The sequence below is a fragment of the Galleria mellonella genome, unplaced genomic scaffold (assembly GCF_026898425.1).
Source record: "Galleria mellonella isolate WM207_F2 unplaced genomic scaffold, CSIRO_AGI_GalMel_v1 utg223, whole genome shotgun sequence".
In the NCBI taxonomy this organism is placed as follows: domain Eukaryota; kingdom Metazoa; phylum Arthropoda; class Insecta; order Lepidoptera; family Pyralidae; genus Galleria; species Galleria mellonella.
Window position 1 is genome coordinate 2,895,128 of NW_026442042.1, and position 21,027 is coordinate 2,916,154.

The window sequence follows — 21,027 nt, forward strand, 5'->3', positions numbered from 1 at the left end:
TTCCAAGACTTTTCGTTGTTGCAGATCAGAATTCCGAATAAGTAAATTTTATGACTAAAGCCATAGCGAACTTGGCTCAATTTAGTATTTCGAGACATACTTTATTCAACGATTTGCCGAATTACTTTATAATATCATGACGCAGCTGAATTTTATGCCACTTCAATTAACGTATTAGAGTTAATATGTTTATTTTTTTTTTATAACGTTAACGATAGAACTCGAGATCTTTGCTACTCTCTTTTGAGCAACACTCACATAAACACTTCTGAAAACCTCGTTGGTATTACAGACATTATTCTCCTCGATCGTGCATGAGGCAAACAAATGGTTTCCGTTTAGGAAATAACACTAAAAGTAGGCACATTTGAAACTGCCTCTTAAATCTTGGGATCCTCGATCGCCATTTCTCTTAACGTCTTAACTGGTTGGTAGGCCCAATTGGCGCACCCTTGTCGTTACTGCCACATCAAAGGATGGCCTGTACCTTCGTGCATCCATATGTCCCGTAGAATAGACTTAATAACAAAAAGGACACTTCTAAAATACCATTATGTCCCCACGCATAACTAACATATTTTATTTAATTCTAAAACAGTTATGCTGTTAGTAAGATAATATAGAATGTAGATATTTTTTTATGATCTTAGTACGATACTAGTTACAATCGATGCTTATAGTTTATCATGACTAGTTTTATAAAAAAAAAACGCAGAAAATTTAAGAACAATTGGTGCTTTTTTTGTATAAGTTTTGTTGCAAATACGTAACCCACGTAACGTACGTAACGTATCATAGTCATTGCGTCATAATTAATACGGTTTTTTCGCTAAACAAAATCTTAAAATACTCTTGCTTCTATTTTGTATTTTACGAGTTTCAATCCATATCAACCAGCGATGAGATTCAGGAAATTTTCTACTTAGTAATTCTAAAAAGCACCTCTCAAAGATTCGTATAGCATCGTTGTGTCCGCTCATCCCTTCTCCCTGCCATGGGCTGCGTCGAACAATCAATCACGTGCTCCTCCACAAGCGTGATTACCATAAACTTCCCGTTTTAGCAGGACCCAGCGCGCTTCTTCTAAGCTTTATCGATTCGTCGGCGGCCATTTTTGCGCCTCCTATATATCAGTCGTTCCGTGCGACCGTCCTTTTTCATTGAAACTTGCAATTGGCATGTCGCATTTCTGAAGATTCCGATGGGCTTTATATCCAGACCTTTTTCTTTAAAGTTTTTATCCTTCAATCTGTATTTTATCGGAAAGTTATAAACGAAAATGTATATATGTCGACACATTTAACTTATACGAATATTTAAGCGTCTTCAAAAATAAATGGATTCTTGATTAGATGATTTTTTTTGTATGTTTATTACGCTGTATCTTCACCAATTACACTGATTTTAAAAATAATACTTTTTGCAAGCAAGATTATATCCATGACAGTCTCATACTAATTTCTATACAATTAAAGTTACTGCTTTTTTTGTGAAACAACATTCAAAACTGTTGTTGAGATCACGTGGGAGATCGTGGAGTGAAAATGTGAATAAAATATTTTTCTTTATACTAAATATAAACTTAGACACCAATAAAAATTTAATTAAAAATACAGGTAGATGAAAATACAAATAACAATAAAATGTACACCGGGAGAGCTTGTGACAGTATAACTTTTGTAAATTTCGCATTATATTATTATATACCTGTGAGAAAGGAAGAGACCGCCATTGTGTCGGAGTGTCATTAATAATACAAGCGGGTCCCTGGCTTTCCCCGGGTTCATGGGATGCAATACTTGCTGCTAACGAGGTTTAGGAGCCACCCTACTTAACTACCTCTGTAGCAACCTCAATAATAACGCGTACTTTACTACTGCAAGTTGAGTTAGTCCAAATTTACTTTGGATAACCATAATTATAACATAATCAAAATTTTAAGCTGTTACTAAAAACAAGAAGTTTCATTTGATTTCTGTGCGGCTATCCGATACCGATTTTAATATTTTTATTTTTTCAGTTGGCAAGGTTTGCTCCTGTTTCAGTTAATTTGTGATAATTGAAACTGACAATTTTCTTAGACTGTTTGTTTGGAAACAAAATCTTGTCTAAGATATAAATTCAGATAATAGGATTAATTCTGCGGCGTGTTTCCTCTAAACATATCTCTAAAATTAAAATTTCAATTTGATATCAACGAGAACTTTATTCTTGGGATCATATAAATTAAATTTCTAATAGATTTAAGTCAACGTTTCTATTAATATTAAATTTAAATATTAGGTTAACAGATAAGTTCAAAGAAATATTACCTCAGAATCGACTACATTATTTCGATAAGACATTATATCGATAATGTAATGTATAGTGTGAAACGTCTTGAACCTCTTAGTCCTTAAGTGTATTTTTATATGGCTGAATATTATATTAATCTATAAAAATAGTACAGATTTTTTTCATTTATTTAGAATTTTAATTTAGAATATTAATAAAAATACAAGTATGTGCTACAAATATAAAACAGCGAAACAATAACCCGTTTGGGTTTTATCAATCACTGTCCGAATACATTTTCTAACATTTTAAAACATTTTTTTATGCTTGTTGTTATTGGAAAAAAGTTATAAAAATATCATTTTTTGATAGAATTTATAATTCCGATTACAATCTAATGGCAATGGCTATTTGACTACCTAATTTCCTATGTACGTATACAATATAAATTTAATGGTTATAAGGCCCACGGCACGCAACTTTCAAATGACGCAACTAACTAAGTCGAACGCAAAGACGTAAATTATGGCTCAACAGGCCTTTCCGGCCGTTAACGATTTCTCCTCTAAGTTAAATTCGAAGCGTGAAAGAAAATTAATTAATCACACGTGGTGCACGATAAGGCGTCGTACACATGAACATGAAGTTCCTGTGTACAGAGCTTAGATTAAAAATATATAGATTGACAATGTGAAATAGAAATATAGTAATATGAATATAAGAGCAAGATAGATAAACAGGTACATTCACATGCACAGTAGGTTTCAATAGGTTTGGCGGGAGTTATAAACAAAACTAATTCTGATTATTTTTATGGTTTGAAGAGTAATTAGTTTTTAGTGATCATAATCGGAAAGAGTTAGATATGCAACGTCTAGAGATATTTTTTTTATACCACTGAGGTGGCAAACAAGCATACGGCCCACCTGATGGTAAGTGATTACCGTAGCCTATGAACACCTGCAATGCCAGAGGTATTACGTGTGCGTTGCTGACCCTGAAGAAACCTCTTTACCCCCCTTTTGAAGAACCTCATGCTGTAGTCTCTTGAGAAAACCTATTATTAAAATATCTACAAAATTATCTTGTACATAATTACTTGCTTTAATTGACTCTTTTAATAGAGTACAAACATTTTAACCAATATAAATGTCATGTACAAAAATTAGGAAAACTCCTAACGAACGCTAATTGTAATTAAAATTATAACAAATATGTGAAATATTGCTGTTTTTTATCTTCAATTCCCTACAAATTCAGAATTACGTAGTATTTTCACACGTTTACTTTATACACACACTAGTCTAATTGTTTTATGTTTTGCATGTAATATTGCATATCTAATCTGTTGGTATGTGAGAACGTTATACTATGTATATGATACAGTAGATACATTATTGGGTTAACCTACATACAGGTACACCTCAATTTGGGCTTGTATGTAATGTAATATGATTACTCAGTAAGTTTCCATTAAAAGATCAATAAGTTACAAAAATATAATAGACAATTACACCACCTGGTCCTTAAATAACGACTTTAAATTTATCACATTGATCCGTAGAATACCGTCATAAATCTATTATGATAATATAATGATTACAGGCCACTTATAAAATATTTATTATTCATTTATTTATAATGTATATATTGGTGAGCCTTATAGATCATATATAACTTGACAAATTATAGTCAACATTTTTTTTTTTATTTTGTTATTCATAAATTATTGTTATTCTTAATTTACTGTTAGTTTTGTATTGATAACCATAGTAATATAATTAATACAAGACCAACATAATAAACTCTGTAGAAATTGACTGCATTATAATTTCAATTCATAATTGTCCAGTATCGCATAATTACAATTACGTAATAATCTAAGATAATTTAAACCGTACTATTTTTAAAAGTCACTTAAAATATTATACAAATTGACAAAAGTATACCGATTTCAAATTTAATGTTTTGATGTGTAGATTTCAAAAATCTGATTTATGTATCCCTTCAATGTGTATATAACAGTAGCGAGATAGAGAGCCGAGATAGCGAACACAGTCATACAAGAGCATATTACTTTATGTAGTTCTCAGAAATGCCAACGCATAAGGGGTGCAGTGAGTGGCGCCTTATTCATATTTTGTAATATCCATAGCGTTATATCTACGAGTAGAAACGTGATGTTAAAAACATGATAAGATTTTTTTACTTTATCTTTTGTATTATCGTTTTCTATTGAATACTCTTACTTTTCTATTTCATAATCTGAAAAACTCTTTCGAATATTATTCTTACACTGTGTTATGTACTATATTATGTTTATAAAGCCGAAGTATTTTAATTTTTTATACTATTTGTATACGAAAGGAATGATTCAGCTGCCATAAAGTATTGTAAGAAGACTTGCTTAATTGAAACGGTGTCGGTGCGTAGCGAGACAATAAAGTAGTGACAGTCTTGATGGTACGGGTATCATCAATAAAGGCCATACGTTAGGGCAGGCCAGTTCATTACTGCGCTCGGCGCGGCGTCTCCACATTCCCATTACGGGGGAGTTAGGAGACGCGGGCGGCGATAAATAGCGGCCGAGAAGCCCTGCTTTATTTCTTGCGCACAATTTCATTTACATTAGAGGTGCTGAGCCGAGACTCCTCCTGAGAGCCGTATGGAAGTCGCGAACAGATTCATGCAAAACAAGTTATGAGCGTCGAGAGTACTGGCCCTCGTGCGGCAGACCTTAATCTAGTAGTCAGTAGTGTTGGTACTGCCATGGCATCGTCGCTAGTCACTGTAGCCCATACTATTCACCGCTACCTACTTAATTATTACTAATTGCTACAGCTTATACGTGCGTTGTAAACTTTCTTATGATATTCCGAATACCAACTAACTTCTTATAGTCCTTTAATTTGTTTATTTCTTATTTAATTTATTCGGAATGTCATATGTATGTTACTTATCTTGATGTATAACAACGAAACAGTCCCTACTTCACTTCCATCAAAATTTTCGAAACTATTAATAGAATGTATATTTCTCCATATCTAATTAATTAATCTTTTTATATGCGGAAATAGAACGTTGTGTAAATGTATGTCAGACGTTTTTTTATATATTATGAGAAACATAAATTTACTTTTTTGAAGCGAGAAATGAGAGTAATGGCACGTCATGTTTAAGAGACGATTACCATTTTCACGTATAAAAAAAAAACAAAAGACCACATGAAAAAGTAACGATGAAGCAACATAATAACCTAATTACAACATTAATTAGGAAGTTTACTGTACAATACTGTACTTTAAATAACCCGTACTTAAAAAAAAAGAATATTTCATTTATATCAATATTCAATATAAATTACGTTTTTTATCTTAGATAACATTGTGCCTCAATGCACTTCACATAATTTAGAAGACAACACGTACATAAACATTAAAATAAACAATTAAAACGAACATGATTTGTATGTAAAACACGAACAGTATCCAATTGGTGACCATTTAAAATAAACAAAACAAACATTGCAGATAATTTTACTATAAAATCAAATACATATTTATCAGTCCAAAATAGAAAATAAATTCAATATTACCCTCAGACGAAAGCCCCCACCAAGCGCTAGACGTAACGCTGTAACATCTAACATTTGAAATTCTCAATAGTTTGACTTTCATGTGAATTTTGATTAAGATATTCAATGCATTTACTAAGAACGACTGCTACTTGATATAAGCTCAGTGCTTGTTCCTAAATCGATACTTGAAAAAGAATCATAATAGTTCTCAATATGTTTACCTAAATTACATTTTAATACTATGCGTCTTTATATTATAATTTGATTTTTTATAAGTGATACACTTTTGTAATTATTTTCCTTATTTTATTTTATAATGCAAATTTTATTTCAAATGTTCAGTTTCTTCAGTTCAATTTATGAACATAAGTCCTTTCATTAAGAATCATAATTTAATTTCTCATTAATGTATAAAACTTTATAGTAACGTTCCAATTGCCTCAGTTACGCGGTTGCTATACGCGATGGTCATTCTCCTCTGTTATACCCAAAGAGTTTACAGCACTTTTAGTATGATAAGAATTAGTTAAGCAACGAAAATTGTATTCACTTACAATTGCAAATGGTCTTAATACGCCTGACAATCTGCCAATACTCTTGTTATTTTAGTTTCAAATCAAGACCAATTGGTTTTCTTTACTCGAATTGGCAGTTTCCGCTGTAAAATTAAAACCAGCATGAATTATGCATGTATCAAGATTAAATCTTATGACAATGCCATCTAATTAAAACAAAAATTTTATTTCAATTAGTAGTCCAGAAATTAGTATTACCAATGACTTAGTTGAAAGCTGAACTTTCTTAAATCAGTTGACAAAACTAATGTTCGTAGCTCGTTCAAGTTTAAGCGGAAAAGGTGTTAATCCAACATTCCATGCCATACATTTTAATATTGTCAAACAAATAGGTCATTACGATAAAAGCTTTCTCTTGCACCTTTAGTTAAATATTAACTTAGTATCACAATAGTTACAGCTACCGAATCAAATATATAAAATGTTAACGGATTACGCGAATGTCGAAATAAAACCATTGCAGTAACGTACGGCTACCTATTTCGATTACTGGTAATATACAGACCGTCACGGCATATACCAAATACAAATGTCTTCATAGTTTTGCATAACTAAACCACGGTTTCATCGAACCTCCATCGATTTTCCAGAAATAACCTTCGACATTAGACAGGCTTCGCTATGAATGTTGCAAGCCGCGCAGCGCAGTACTTCACTTAATATTTAATATCTAACTAACATTTCTATGATGGCGAGTATACCACTGCAATATAAAATTCATCGCGAATGTGACAAGGCTTACTATTTCCTCTGTCTTCGCGACGTGTATATTTTACAGACAATAAATATAGTCATTAGCTGTTTGCTTTATGCAAGCAATACAAAATACACAATTATTTCATAATAACGTGTATGTTGTAATAATTTTTTTAGTAACTACTTATATATTATTTACGAGTCCGCTTATTAAACTTTACGTTTACTATACACAGAAATTACATAAAAAATTTGTCAATAACTGTATTTAAGTTGCATTTATTTGTTATCAATTTACGCATATAAATCTACGAACACAGCACGCACCTGAAACTTTACAAAGTATAGAACCTCACGAAAACTTCACATTACGGCGTTCAAATCTATTTCTAACGTTCCGATGTAATAATATCTGCAATATACAAGTAGCTGGAGAGTTATCTGTAAAGCGTAGTTAGGGTTATCTCATATAATTTTCTGACAAACGTAATAGTTCCGAAAATTTAAATGTAATTTCATAAACCTAAGAAAATGCATGGAAATTGCTGGTCTTTATTTATAACAAGAAGCATAAAAGAAAACAAAAACAAATATTTTTATTTTATTGACTATTAGGAATAAAATAAAACGAATTGCTAAAAATAGCTTTTCTGATTGTGTGCGGATTTTTTCGTAAGCTATTTTGAATGTCGTCAACCCTAGTGTCAGGTAACGTTACTGTGTCGCTTATCGGCGACGGGCGACGAGTCGATCGTTTATATCTGATTTGAATTTCGCACATTACGGCCCATCGTACTCCGACCACCCCTCTCTGCTCGCTGTATAAACACTCCAACACTTTAAGTAACTGCTGAAATTCGACGGAAAACGTCGACTTGCGCTTATCTTATTTCTTCGAACAACAGTTACGTAAATATGGAAAGAGCTCCCGGGGCGCGGCGGAGTATTTCATTATCCGTGACCTGTTGAGCGCAAGATTTGTGACTCGATCTTCCTTACGCAGCATCGTATGCTCGCAATATAATGTTTTCTTTCGCTTATCAAATTTTTGTTAGCTTGCGAACATTCTCGATATTAATGTTTGTAAATAAAAAATGAACTCGTATACGATTTCACGTATCCAAGTGTACCAAAAGTGAATAAGTAACAATTTTTTTCCATCACTATTCTCTTTGCAAATCCGCAGCGTTTGGAAAAACATAAAATTTATCGAAGATTCCTCCCAATGCGTGATTTTTTATCGTAGTATTTCTGGAGCACTTACTAGCCTCCGGTTCCCACGCCCCGACTTCCGTTTAACGGCAATCAGGCCCAGGCTGCGACGCTCTGTCAATACGCAGGCGAGAGGTTTCCCTGATAAACTTATCTGACTCACTCCCGACCCCCTAACCCTTCCCCCTGTCGTCTGCGTTTATCTCTCACGTATGTTCGTACGCTACGCCCGCACCGCATTACTTTCTTACAAAGTTGCTTGACTTGTGCTTTCTTGACGTTTTATATGGATGCGTTAAATTTCTGATAACGAAAGGGTAATTTTATTAAGCATGCCAATAAGATAAGTAAAGTAACTTTTTTTTAATATATTTAAAATATATTAAGGAATTTAAAAGTTTTAGTACTATTTGAGTATTAAGGCATATTTTACTAGCTCTACTAATAATTTGAAATTGAATTAATTCGTAGACACCCAAATACGTCTGTCAATTCTATATATCCGACTAAATCCTATGGAACATTCCGTCAATATTATTGTATTTTCTGTATTTAAATTTTGTTGCAAAGATAACTGCACCTTCGCCTTCTATTATTTTTTAATCAATTGTATGTAGGTACATGACAAAATATAGAAAATAGTATTATAGTCGTTCTATTAAAAGGTACAAAAACATAATACTTTTGACTACTTCATCTGAAATTACAGTCTTATGGTGAGTTCACTTATTCTTCTTCATGTCAAATAAAATGTTTTATAGCAGTCCTCTGTAAAATTGTGTAATATATAAATAACTTGTGGTACTGTATTCGTTTAAAATAAAATGGAATGCTTTATCCTTTATAAAGTTGTCTATTTGGCCGTCTGCCCGTAGTCCAGCAAAAATCTCAAAGGAAACAGAAATTTCAGTACTAGGAAACAGATACAAAATCTTATAAAATGCAGTTAACGTCAACACACATGCGAACCGCTCCAGTGAACTTGTTCACAAACTTGCTTCATTTTCTTATACGGGATTGAGCTTGAACATCATTGATTTTCAGAACTAATTCAAACTTTAATTTGATTTTTTTTTATTCCACAAAGGTGACAAACAAACATATAGCCCGATTGATAGTAAACGGTCACTGTATCATATGGACGCCTGCAACACTTTTTTAGAAACACGTTTCCATCCCTGAAGTAAAACGCGTTCTTTAAAAAACCCCATACAGTATGGGAATTTTATGTGAAGAGAAATTCGCAACAAGAAGGTCTGTTTAAGGAAGGTCTAGCTAAGGAACTCAGTCAGATTAGTACTAAGTTGATTATTTCATTTACTTAGGTAGCCTTCTCAACTTTTTAATCTAAGCGTCTCTGCTTTAAAATCTTCTACGACTCTACTTACCAATACCTTATCACCAGCAAAGAAATATGCATAGCCAGCTACATCCGCGCGAATTAATAAAATTCGACCCCGCCTGGATTTACTTAAACGCATCGGCTTTGTTCGTAATACTCCTGAGTATTTTATTCCGCCTTTTTTTATTTCGACACTTTTTTATGTTCGCTTGAAGGTCCGTAAAGGCGGATTAAAAAAACATCAACCGGTGCACGATTGCTTCCGTGAGCGTCGACAGAGAATAATTGTGAAATACTCAAAAAGTAAAATATGAATACTACACATTTTCTCATGAAGATATTTCAGATTTTTAACGTGACGATTTATATTTATGTATCCTAAATATTCTAATAAATCGCATTACAAAATCAATGTTCTTAAAAGGTAAGCACAATTCTACGCCTTCGAAGTTATTGACATTACTGTTTTACCTTAAAAGGTTTTCACTCAAAATCAATCGAGCGAAAATTTAATGACTGCTTTCAGATTCGTATTAATTCACCTTTACATGCGAATGTTCAACGGAGTGGCGAAGCATAAAACGTGGTGTTTTCTCGCGAAACAATTAAATTTCTCATACATCGATGAGATTAGAAGCAGTGTTATCCCAAGTGGAGACGCATTCGAGCAAACCTTAAGACCGCTCGGTTGTGCCGAGGTGTGGTGAGTCGGTGTCGAATACTACTACTACTTCAGTCAGATCGATATATCGGCCGGAGGGCGCGCCTACCTAGCTGGGGCTAAATACAATTTACCTTTGTTATTTTTCGTGTCATTAAACTGCGTCGCGATCTCGAACGCTTGATCGGGATTGCGAACTCCAATGCGAATTGTTTGTGAGCTTTTGTTTCCCACTCCGCTCGCCAACGACGCGACATCAATTAACGTCGGATCCCCCGACTGAATTTTCTTCATGGCCGTTCGTATTATTGTACGTAGATTTAAAATGGAATCATTTTCCACTGTTGAATAAGGTTTATAACCTCATTTTATTTGAATATTTTGAATCGAATTTTTAATTTAATTTTAGAACCAGTGACAAAAAGCAATAAGTTTTAACAAATTTCGTTGTCATATTATCTTAGCTAGAAGTGGGCAGGCATTTATTCTTGTATGTCCCCTCGGTTGCGTGTTGCCGAACAAATGGAGGGTGCCACTATAGTAGCGACTGCCTCTGGCGTAGGCGCCGGTTCATTTGTAAAGCTTTATCGGACCTGACAAATGGCGACACTCGCTATTTTTATGTCGAGGACGATCGAAGAATACAGTTCATGTTAGAAAATAATTTAGCTGCATTTCACATTATTGTACAAGTTTGATACAATAAAAGTTTAGTTATACGAAGTTCATGAAACATATCCATTTATAGATGAAATAATAGTAAGTTCGTAACGTAACTTTTTATTATGTCTTAAAGATGAAAACTTTCATATAACTTATGTGAAGCCGAGTCCCCCAACTTATTTTACATGTTGATTATTCAGCCTTATCTAGGCATAAAACTTGGAGGAAAGACACTCAACGCGGTAAAGCCCGCGTACTCACTTCGTCGCGTTAATGCAAAAGCACGTAGTTCCATGTCGGCGCAGAAAGTTGTGCAAAGTGCACAAAGTGCGCGAACGCCTAGCAAAGCCTTCATTTGTCGGCTTGTGACGTCCGCGTGACAAATGTGGACGCGACTTTATGTACTTCGCTACATTCTCAACGAAGACAGATTGCGATTATGCAGCTCTATAAAAAATGTAACTGAAAAATATTCATATTCGTAAAATATATCTCATAAATTCTTAAGTTTTATTCGTAACTCTGGCTTCTTAAAATATATAAACCTCAACAGGATTCGGGAGGAAATTTAAGGCGATCTATCCGCTGACTTTAATTTAAGCCTACGTACTTTTCTGTAACGATGCTACTTGGTAACGAAAATCCTATTGCTAGAGGTTTGGGTTAGCGTAGATTGGGTAATTTATACTTGCCTCCTGCCCACCCTTCAGGGGCGGGTAGGAATATACAAGTACCGAACAGAGCTATACTCTTTGTTAAAATTACTTAATCAATCGATTAAACGAGAAGCTTTAATGTTAAATTATACTCGCAATCTTACTAAAATTGTAAGAATATATTTGATATAGGTATATAAATGTATATACAATTAAGTAATTTAATTTTAATAGAATTTTAAAATAATTTATTACAAGGAATGACACAATACCTAAATAATTACGTAATTTAAACCTCGTAAAATTTGTCTTGTTTTATATAATAAGTATTCAACGATAAGCTCTTTGACTTGTTAAAGCAAATTAAAATTCAATTTGTCATTCGAACCGTGAAGCATAACGGATTGTAGACCGATTTCGTCACCCCCTTTTCCCCATAATTTCCCGACTCGTCCGATCCCAATAAAGTACGAATATTTAAGGGATCTTGGCAAAATTAATAAACGCAATACGATAAAATATATTTTTTAAAACCACAAGTAGTAACGTACTGAGCGTTTCAGTAACCATTATCTGTAGAACACTATGGCTCATATCTAAGGCGAACGGTAACTACTGTCGCAAAAATGAAGTCTCAATGTGAACCATATCGAGTTAAATAAAAAATATGTCTATATTATTTAATCAACTAAAGTCTTGACAACTCATTTGGATATCACATAACTGCGATCCGAAAATCCTAATGCCAAATCCCAGCCTAAATCACTGAATTTTGAAATTATTTTTGCACCACAAGCCACAATAAAGACCTTCATGTATAACGAAGTTGCTCTAGAAGCTCTTGACACTAGAAAACAGACAAAATAAGACAATTCAATTTCGATTCATTGTTTCAGGTGGAATGCAAAAAAGCACAACCAAAAGAAGTAATGCTCCCAGCGAACTTGGCAAAGACGAGAGCCGCCGGTCGCGGCGCGTACGGTGAGTTGCTAGGTACCGCCGTAGCGGCTGGCGTGGCAGGTGGCGTCCGATATACCCCCTACCCTGTCCATGCACCAGCGCAGCTTCTTGTAGCAGGCGCGGGCGGGGGCTCTGCAACTGCCGGGGCCGCGCATGCAGCTGCATACCGTCGTGCTCTAGCCGCTCTTCGTCCCACTCCGAGGCCTCCGCGCCCCGCGCTTGCTCCTCTTACCATTCCTCCACTCGCCTATTCTGTCTCTGAACTACTGGGTGCTCATGCACTGGATATTCCAGCATTATATTCTCCTCTGACTCACACCACTCTGCCCACTCCTTTGCCTCTCTGATCCGCAATTCTCTTCCAACAGCACCCTCATCACCCTTTCTAAGTTATGTGTCTGACACATATACGCTTTTATAATTATATTCCTTTAATTTTTATTGCATCTTTATTGCATTCCTCTATATGCTGCGCTGGCGACCTTATCCTATTCATTCCTGATTTCTTTTACATTCCTACTCTTCCCTACCCTGCCAATGATACGAATCTTACAATGTACATTAAGGAAACTGATAATATCCAAAGTGTCTTATTTTTAGTAATTTCCATTAGAAAGTCAGTTAGATAGCAGATTTTCGAAATGTGTATCAAACGTAAATTAGTAATGCTATAGACTCAACTATTTTACATTATAATAATTCACATAAATATCATATTTGTTAATGAATAGTAGAAGAAAACTGGAACAATTTTACGTAGGGTTGATAGAGATGAATATTTTTCTACCAGGTAGTAGGTGCTTAATTCGGTTTGATTTACAAATAGGTAGATAGAAATATAGTTCAGAGCCTGGTATTAACATTATTTTTAAGTAGATTTTTAAAATGGAGTATACAATAAGAGCCTGTCGGTTCTGCTGATTCTTGCCAATTTTGCTACATATCCATCCATAATATAAATGAACAGTTTAGCGAAATAATTTTTAGTTATATCATTGATTGCAAATAAACAATTGGTGAAATTAATATGAAATCTATTTTCGTATGTGATATTTATTCTTTAGCTTTTTACAATTAATAGTTTTACAGTTTGATGTCGGCTTTTCAAAAAATGTTATCAGTGGATGAAAGAGGTACCTATTATCTTTGGATGTTATATGAGTTTGTGAGATCTTTAGACAAATGTTTTATTTCAATTATATATAATTATTGTAAGATTAATGATTATATTATACTAGTCTAGGTACTTAATGTCTTTAATATTTTGTGTGTTTATAGTAATCAATTTATTTTATTTGAATCCTTACTCTTTACATATTATTTATATATTGTGCAATGCCAAATTAGGACCAAATATTATGTTCACTATTAGTTTTATTTAGTTGTAATTATTCCTATACATCATTATTAACTGGTACTGTTACTTTAACAGTAAGTTCATATAATACACTCAAAATTTTTTGTATTCAAGTAGCTCTCGTTAACTAATAGAATTAATTGTATTAACTTATTATGTAGGTATCAGTAGTATTAGATTAATAAATATCATTTCTAAAATATTTAAAGACGTCTGTTTGTTTAACATGTTTAGCTTTAGACTAACCATGTGTAGAATAGATTAACATGTAAACTTTTTACATCATTGTCCGCAATGATGAAAAGCACTAACATACCCCATTATTATAAAGCCAATATAGAAAATGTTTGATTGTAGAATATTAGTAATATTGAATGCTCATATATAAACATAAATTAAGTATATATCTGACCATATACTCACTATATGTATAAAAACTTCGCCAAGCAAAATAGTGTCTCACGGCACATCACTATTTTAAACATCAAAAATAAACACACACATGTAAATGTAAGATATAAGGATCGATCGATTTATGTAAATGTTTTTACATTTCTAGATTTCATGTGGTCATTGGGTGCTCTTCCTGATGGTAAGTTCAATCACTTTTTTTTTATTAAAAAGTCACTTCATTCCCTTGTCATTCCTGCATCTGTCAGGTCATTATTAACAAACACTTTGATAGATCTAATTATTCTAACTGCTCATGGCGTTATCAATTACCTAGTTAATTTACTTAAAGTGTTAGGTGTCGATGCATTCAATTAAGGGATAATACGGTCGCGTTGTAGGTATGTCCGTCTAGCATATGATGGATTACATGGGCTGACAGATACACTATTTTGATTGGCAATAATGTGATAAACGATCCATCCGGTATGCTGTAGTAATAGTGTCTACCGATGTTCACCGTTCGGCCATCATTCATTTTACATTTTAACAAACTTCATGTTGTTATAGGAACCGATAGTACAATATACATATTTTTATTACATGTTGATGGGTAAAATATCATGACTTCAGTAAACCCGACTACATAAGATTCATTCATTTTTTATTTTTCATAATTTTTTTTTAATTAAATTTGTTCTTTGGTATATTCCACTAACATGGGTTCTTATATTTTTAAAGCTATGAATTTGTTTTAGACATTTTACAAGTTTAATTTAAATTCAATTTTCTTTCACTTCAAGGGCCATTCTATGAGTTATGCAAACTCAATGCCATCACATTTGTCGAAATCGATTTAGTCATCTTCAACGTCAAATGGCATACATTGCCTTCATAATACCGTAGTCGGGTGACAGAAAATTCAATACGAATTGTGTACTATTTGTTTCAATGTAGTTACTAATGTCATGTTCTAAAATACTAGTTATGTTTTTATTTGATAATGAAGTAAGTTTGTTTATTAGTACAGTAGGTATCTCTTACTACTATATAAAGGCGCCGTTAGTCTACTTGGACTGCGCTACATTAAACGATGTTTACAAAATATTACCCGCTGGACATTGTCCAAAGCAGTGTCGTACCAGTCGAGTGCGATGTACTTTCCTACCTTCTATGTGACGGCTCTATTTTAGAATGAGGCCAGAGGGGCATGTGTTACATACCAAATATTTATATCGACCAATGAATCAGTATCAGCTATGCGACAATAAACTAATATAAAATACAAAAGCATGTCAATTGACTACTAACTACTACTGTTTTTAATAGATACTAATTTTATAATAATTAATTGTATATATATTAATTATTGATTATTTGTTGTACAGGTTTTCCCGCAGCATACGCCGCGTACGCGGCAGGACGTAGCTATTCGGGCTATCCTAGCTTCGGGCTACCGTACCCAGCAGGTAATCCCCTGGCGAGCTTGCACCACCAACTGTCCGGCAATCACTACCACCACCTGGCGACACTCCTGCCATACCACCCGCTCGAGCTCAGCGGGGTTTACAATGTACATGCCATGCATCTGTGAACTCGCGCCACGGCAATGCATTCCACTAATCGCTAACGTCCTATACTCGGCACAGATTCGCTTAATAACATATTCGCTTATATGCAGAAATTACAATGCATACGCTTATTCTCCTTTACTATGGTGACTGTCACCTAACTTCCCATTTCAACTAACTTCTCCTATAACAAAAGTTCGTGTGAACTCACACTAACAACTTTACTAACAAGTTAACACCTCTAACAATGACTGAACCATCTAGATAAACGCCACGCCGTCAATTACAAAACGTCCATATTTTGAGAAGTGCTGCTTATTGTTTATCTTCAGTATTTTGTCGAGACAATCCGGCCAATTGCGAGCGCTCTATGTTTACAGATGATTCGCCCTAACGATTCTCAAATGCTACGCGTCGGGCAAATACTCTAGCGCAAATACCGCGTTCGCCTCGGGTCTCCCCCCGCCGCGCCTCGCCTCGTGTCTCAGTTCTCCCTTCGCCCTTTCTCGCCCTCATCTACTACTGCACCATCACCCACTTCTCATTAACAGAGAAAGCTTTTAAAAGAGATTTAAACAGATTCAAACAAAAGTACTGAAAAAGTGACGTCCTTTTTGTGGTGACTTCTATGTAAATCGCGGGGCGTACGCAAAAGAATTTTCACTAATTAAAAGTAGTCCACCGGAGGCTTCTAGTCGATCCCGTGAATGAGACTAGAATGTTAATTTTTGCAGAACAATTATCATTTTTAAATTTGTTGCATTCTTTTTAAACCAACAATACATATATATACAAGTATGGAATATATAGATATGTATTCGGAGCGTAGGCGGAAGCGGGGTTAGGTAAGAGGCGCGGCATGGCACAGCTGCACAAATACTCTTCTCGTTATTTGTCCACACTCTGTGTTTGAGCTGCCTCCGCTCCACCATAATTACGCCACTAAGCTTTGGCTTTCCACTTTTTCGTGGCGGAAACCCAAACCGCATATTTTTTCAGTCAAACGTAAATGAAATCAGAAATTATTGGAAATTCGTAATCGAGCGAGTTAAATTTAAGTGAATCGCAGTTCTGTTTTATCGTAATGCTACTATATTTAGTATAGTCGGCGATTGGTCAAGACTTCCTTTGTCGTTTAAATTGTTTCAAGTAATTACTATCGAGCGATCGTTTTACGACACGCGAGACAAACGTTTCTAGCTCCAACAAAAAGGTTTACCATTGTGGATCGTAGTTCAATTGTAAATATAATTGAACAATGGAGCAGTTCTTTAATTACTCCCATTAGAACAAACGAGTCATGTAACAAAAAGAGAATTCTATAGTACTACGAACGGAATCTACTATGATGTGCTTGTCTCGTGCAAAAACTACACTCGAACTAAAGAATCCTAAAACCGTACTGGGCAAAACGGTATTAAGAAAATATGTAGGCTTGCAGAATAAAAACTCTCCTACACATTTCTCCGCGTAACTTTTCGTAGGCCATTTACAGAAAATACAGACCTATTGTTTAATTTTTAACACACAGGCCACGTCTGAAATTCAGCATGTGAATTTACCGCACACGAAAATCCGGTTCCTTGCCGGTGGCTGGTTATATGACCGCAACGTGCGTACGTTGTGCGCCGGCGCGCTGCCCCGCCACAATTAATGTGCGCCCATTTGGCCATTAGCATTCCTCAGCCGACGCCGCTTCCAGCTTATTGGTAACATCATCTACATCACCAATATTTAGACCACCATAAATTATACCCCGATGTATCCGGTCGCAAATGGTTAATTAAATATCATGGTTTGAATATTAATATCTCAATAGTATCTGCCCTGGATGTGGCGCGTGAAATACTTGTTTTTGTGACTTCGTTATTACTTTTTGCAAAGTTGTGCCACAGATAATAAAGTGATACTAGCATGGTTATTGTTTATCTACATTGATGCCAAGACATGTAATTGTTTTATCTGATGATACTATGTCAAAATGTGGCGGCGGTGATGCGACCGACAAGGAGCATTAGGGGAATAGCTTTTATTTAAGAATAGTATGTTCCTTTAATTTAGAAAATGGCTACACGTACTGCCAGAATCGGATAGAAGACAGTTTTTGAAAGTATAATATAAACAACTTTGTTATTTTCTAATGAAATTGAGTTAATATTAAATTATACGTAACTTTTTCGTGATTTTATAGCAACTGGATTGCATTTGCAATATAATGAAGTGCTTCAACTCACTCGGCAAATAATCCAGTTGCAGCGATGTAGTTAAACGTAGTTCGCACTACGTTTGCCAATAACTTTAGTATTTATTTCAACCCATTTATGATTCGTCAATCGAAAACGATACGAGAATAAATGCAAGCGTTCCAATAATATCACGTATTTGATGATGGTATGTATCACATAAATGTTGATATTTAGAAAATTAAAATAGAATTTTTGTGATCTTAATGATTAAAGATCATAGTAATAGACCGAAGGGATTTTTTGTAGTTTTGGTATAGTTAGTATAAAGATAGGTATAGATTTTTTGAACTCTTTCTCACTCTTACTCTTTAGCCGTTAACATTATTAGCGGCATAGTAATAACAGTACAGCATTATAGCGTCAGTATATGATATTTAGATGTCCTCTATATAGATGAGTAAATAGTGTTTGGATTTCAATAGGACATAGGTAAACTGAATACAACGCGATGATTTATACAATAAAAATAATATACATAATAAACAATAAAATATTTGTTGGTGGGTTTACAGTATCAAATTATTAGGAACATATATATGACTTACAGCTATAAATATGAGCAAAAATTTATAAATGATCTCACTATATAATTTATATATAATATGATATGTTGTAAAACATTTTAAACAGTACCAGTAGATACAATAGATAGATGAAATAGTATAACAGGTTGAATATATTGACAAATTAATTTCGATATTAATTCTCTATACTTCGTACGTGTCATAACAATCAACCTTAATGGTTATTTGAATATGATAATTATGCAAAACAGAAATGAACTAATTAATCTCAGATTACCTATAATTATAATTTCAAGTTGATTATGGTAATAAGTAAGATCTATCTTGTTTTACGGTATAACAAAATGGTAATAGTAAATTGAAAAAAAATATACGTTCTGTCTTGAATTTTAAAATGAATTTAGACCAAGCGCTTAAATTTTTATAATATTTTTCAAATATGAAGTTTTAATATTTATTCATTTAAACTTTATTAAGTAATTAAATCAAAATGTTATTCAAAAGGCAGACTTAATACTGTAGACATGCTCTACCAGTCAGTCAGGTATTCTGTGGTTATATTTATTGTTATATTAGATTTATTGTAATAGTAGACCATCGAATTTAATAAAGAGGAATTTGAACATATCTATATGATCATTATTAATGATAAGTACAAACTGATTCACATGTAACAGCATCATGTTTAAATAATTGATATCGCTCTTTCGTGTCAACACGAATGGCGTATTTTATTCACTGTAACCATTGTAACCTTATTCAAATATTCTCGTTAATACATTGTTACAATTATTTTATTTAGGAAAATTCACTAATTAGTTTTACACGAAATCACGACATCCGTTTGAAAATTCTATAGACAAAACCCCTTAAAAACAAACGCTTTCATAGACGACATCATACACTGAACGATATGTACATAGGAGATTCAATATTGTTCCTTGTGGTGTGGGAGAAATCTATATTTAGCAGTGAACAACAAGATGGAACAGAAAGTCTATGGGAATTGTTTTATGAAATTAAATACATTCTTGAAATTTATGTTCAACACATATATACATATATTTAATTTTATCTTAAATACCTCATTTTTAAATTTAAGTTATTTGTGAGGAGACATAAATTAATATATTATTACTATATTATATATAATACATTCCTGGGATAGGCATATACATATTTATTTATAAAATAATGAAATAATTTCTTTTGTTACTTACAAAATAAATTATTTCAGATTGCAAAATATATATATCTGCGTCAACTTTCAATTTAGGAACTGATTAATTTATATATTAGAGAAACCTTTGGATCTTACAAACTAAACCTTAGTCTTTCAAAATAAACCTTAGCTTTCATTATTCCTTAACAAATCATACAAGTGAGCATTAAGAAGGTATTTCCTGAAATTGCTACATAAATTAAGAAATAATGTAACACACACCAGCACACCACGAGAATTGCACTAGACTCTTCAAACATAATAAAAAAAAAGATTATCAAGTGAAAATAATTATGACCTGCGTATAAACAATATTTTAAAAATCGTGTGTTGTATTCAGTCAATAATACAGAAGTATTAAATCTAAGGATAAATAATAAATAGATATCAATTAGATAGTTAAGAACAGTAGACGATTAGATGTTAATTTCATAAATTACTAAGTTTAGAGGATGAGTATCAACCAACAATTAGATTTTCATTTGCGTAGTCTATCATTAAACATAGCATTAGTTTAGATTTTTAATTCATTGTTTCATTGTGATTGTAAAAAATATGAACCTAACATCGAGCTTGAAAAAATATTATTTTAATATCTTATTAAATATATTTGCTGTAATTATATAATATGTAATTTTAATTTAATAGTTATTTCTCGATTATATTTTATATTTACACTGCGTAATTAATAATGTTATTGATAAATTTATTGTTGTTGTTACATATTTTTGGATGCACATATTTTATGCTATCTTCTTCGTGTTATTGTTATTATAATGCGATCCAGTGTAATTTTAAACGTAATGGCAAAACGTTGCCAAATGTCTGATCCCAATGTTGATACAAGGGGCAATCAGCATCTAGCAATAATCCGCTGCTTCATAAAGACACCTCGCAATAATTATTTCTCAAAATTAAGATAATCAAAATTATTACGTAACTATAAGTTAACATTCGATCATCAATCGCTATGTGTGCGACCGTCCTTATCGCCATCCTCTAAACTAGTTATACATATAAGCTTAAAATATTATATTGCTTAATGTAAGTTTATACGATTAACTGTATCAAATGATACACCGTTATTCAATCCAATTTGTC

At 33.4% G+C, this 21,027-nt stretch overlaps 1 protein-coding gene across 6 annotated transcripts in view; it reads left to right on the forward strand.

The window, feature by feature from the left end:
• Window positions 1–21,027, forward strand: part of LOC113517205 (RNA-binding protein Musashi homolog Rbp6) — a 659,940-nt gene that overhangs the window by 623,347 nt on the left and 15,566 nt on the right. For 4 of the 6 annotated variants that reach the window (XM_052894660.1, XM_052894656.1, XM_052894658.1 and 1 more), the window contains 3 exons: window positions 12,553–12,637; window positions 14,533–14,565; window positions 15,752–15,832. In XM_052894660.1, the coding sequence (XP_052750620.1) occupies window positions 12,553–12,637; window positions 14,533–14,565; window positions 15,752–15,832 (199 nt within the window). The remainder of the gene's footprint in view (window positions 1–12,552; window positions 12,638–14,532; window positions 14,566–15,751; window positions 15,833–21,027) is intronic. The other 2 variants (XM_052894657.1, XM_052894659.1) reach the window with 1 other exon arrangement.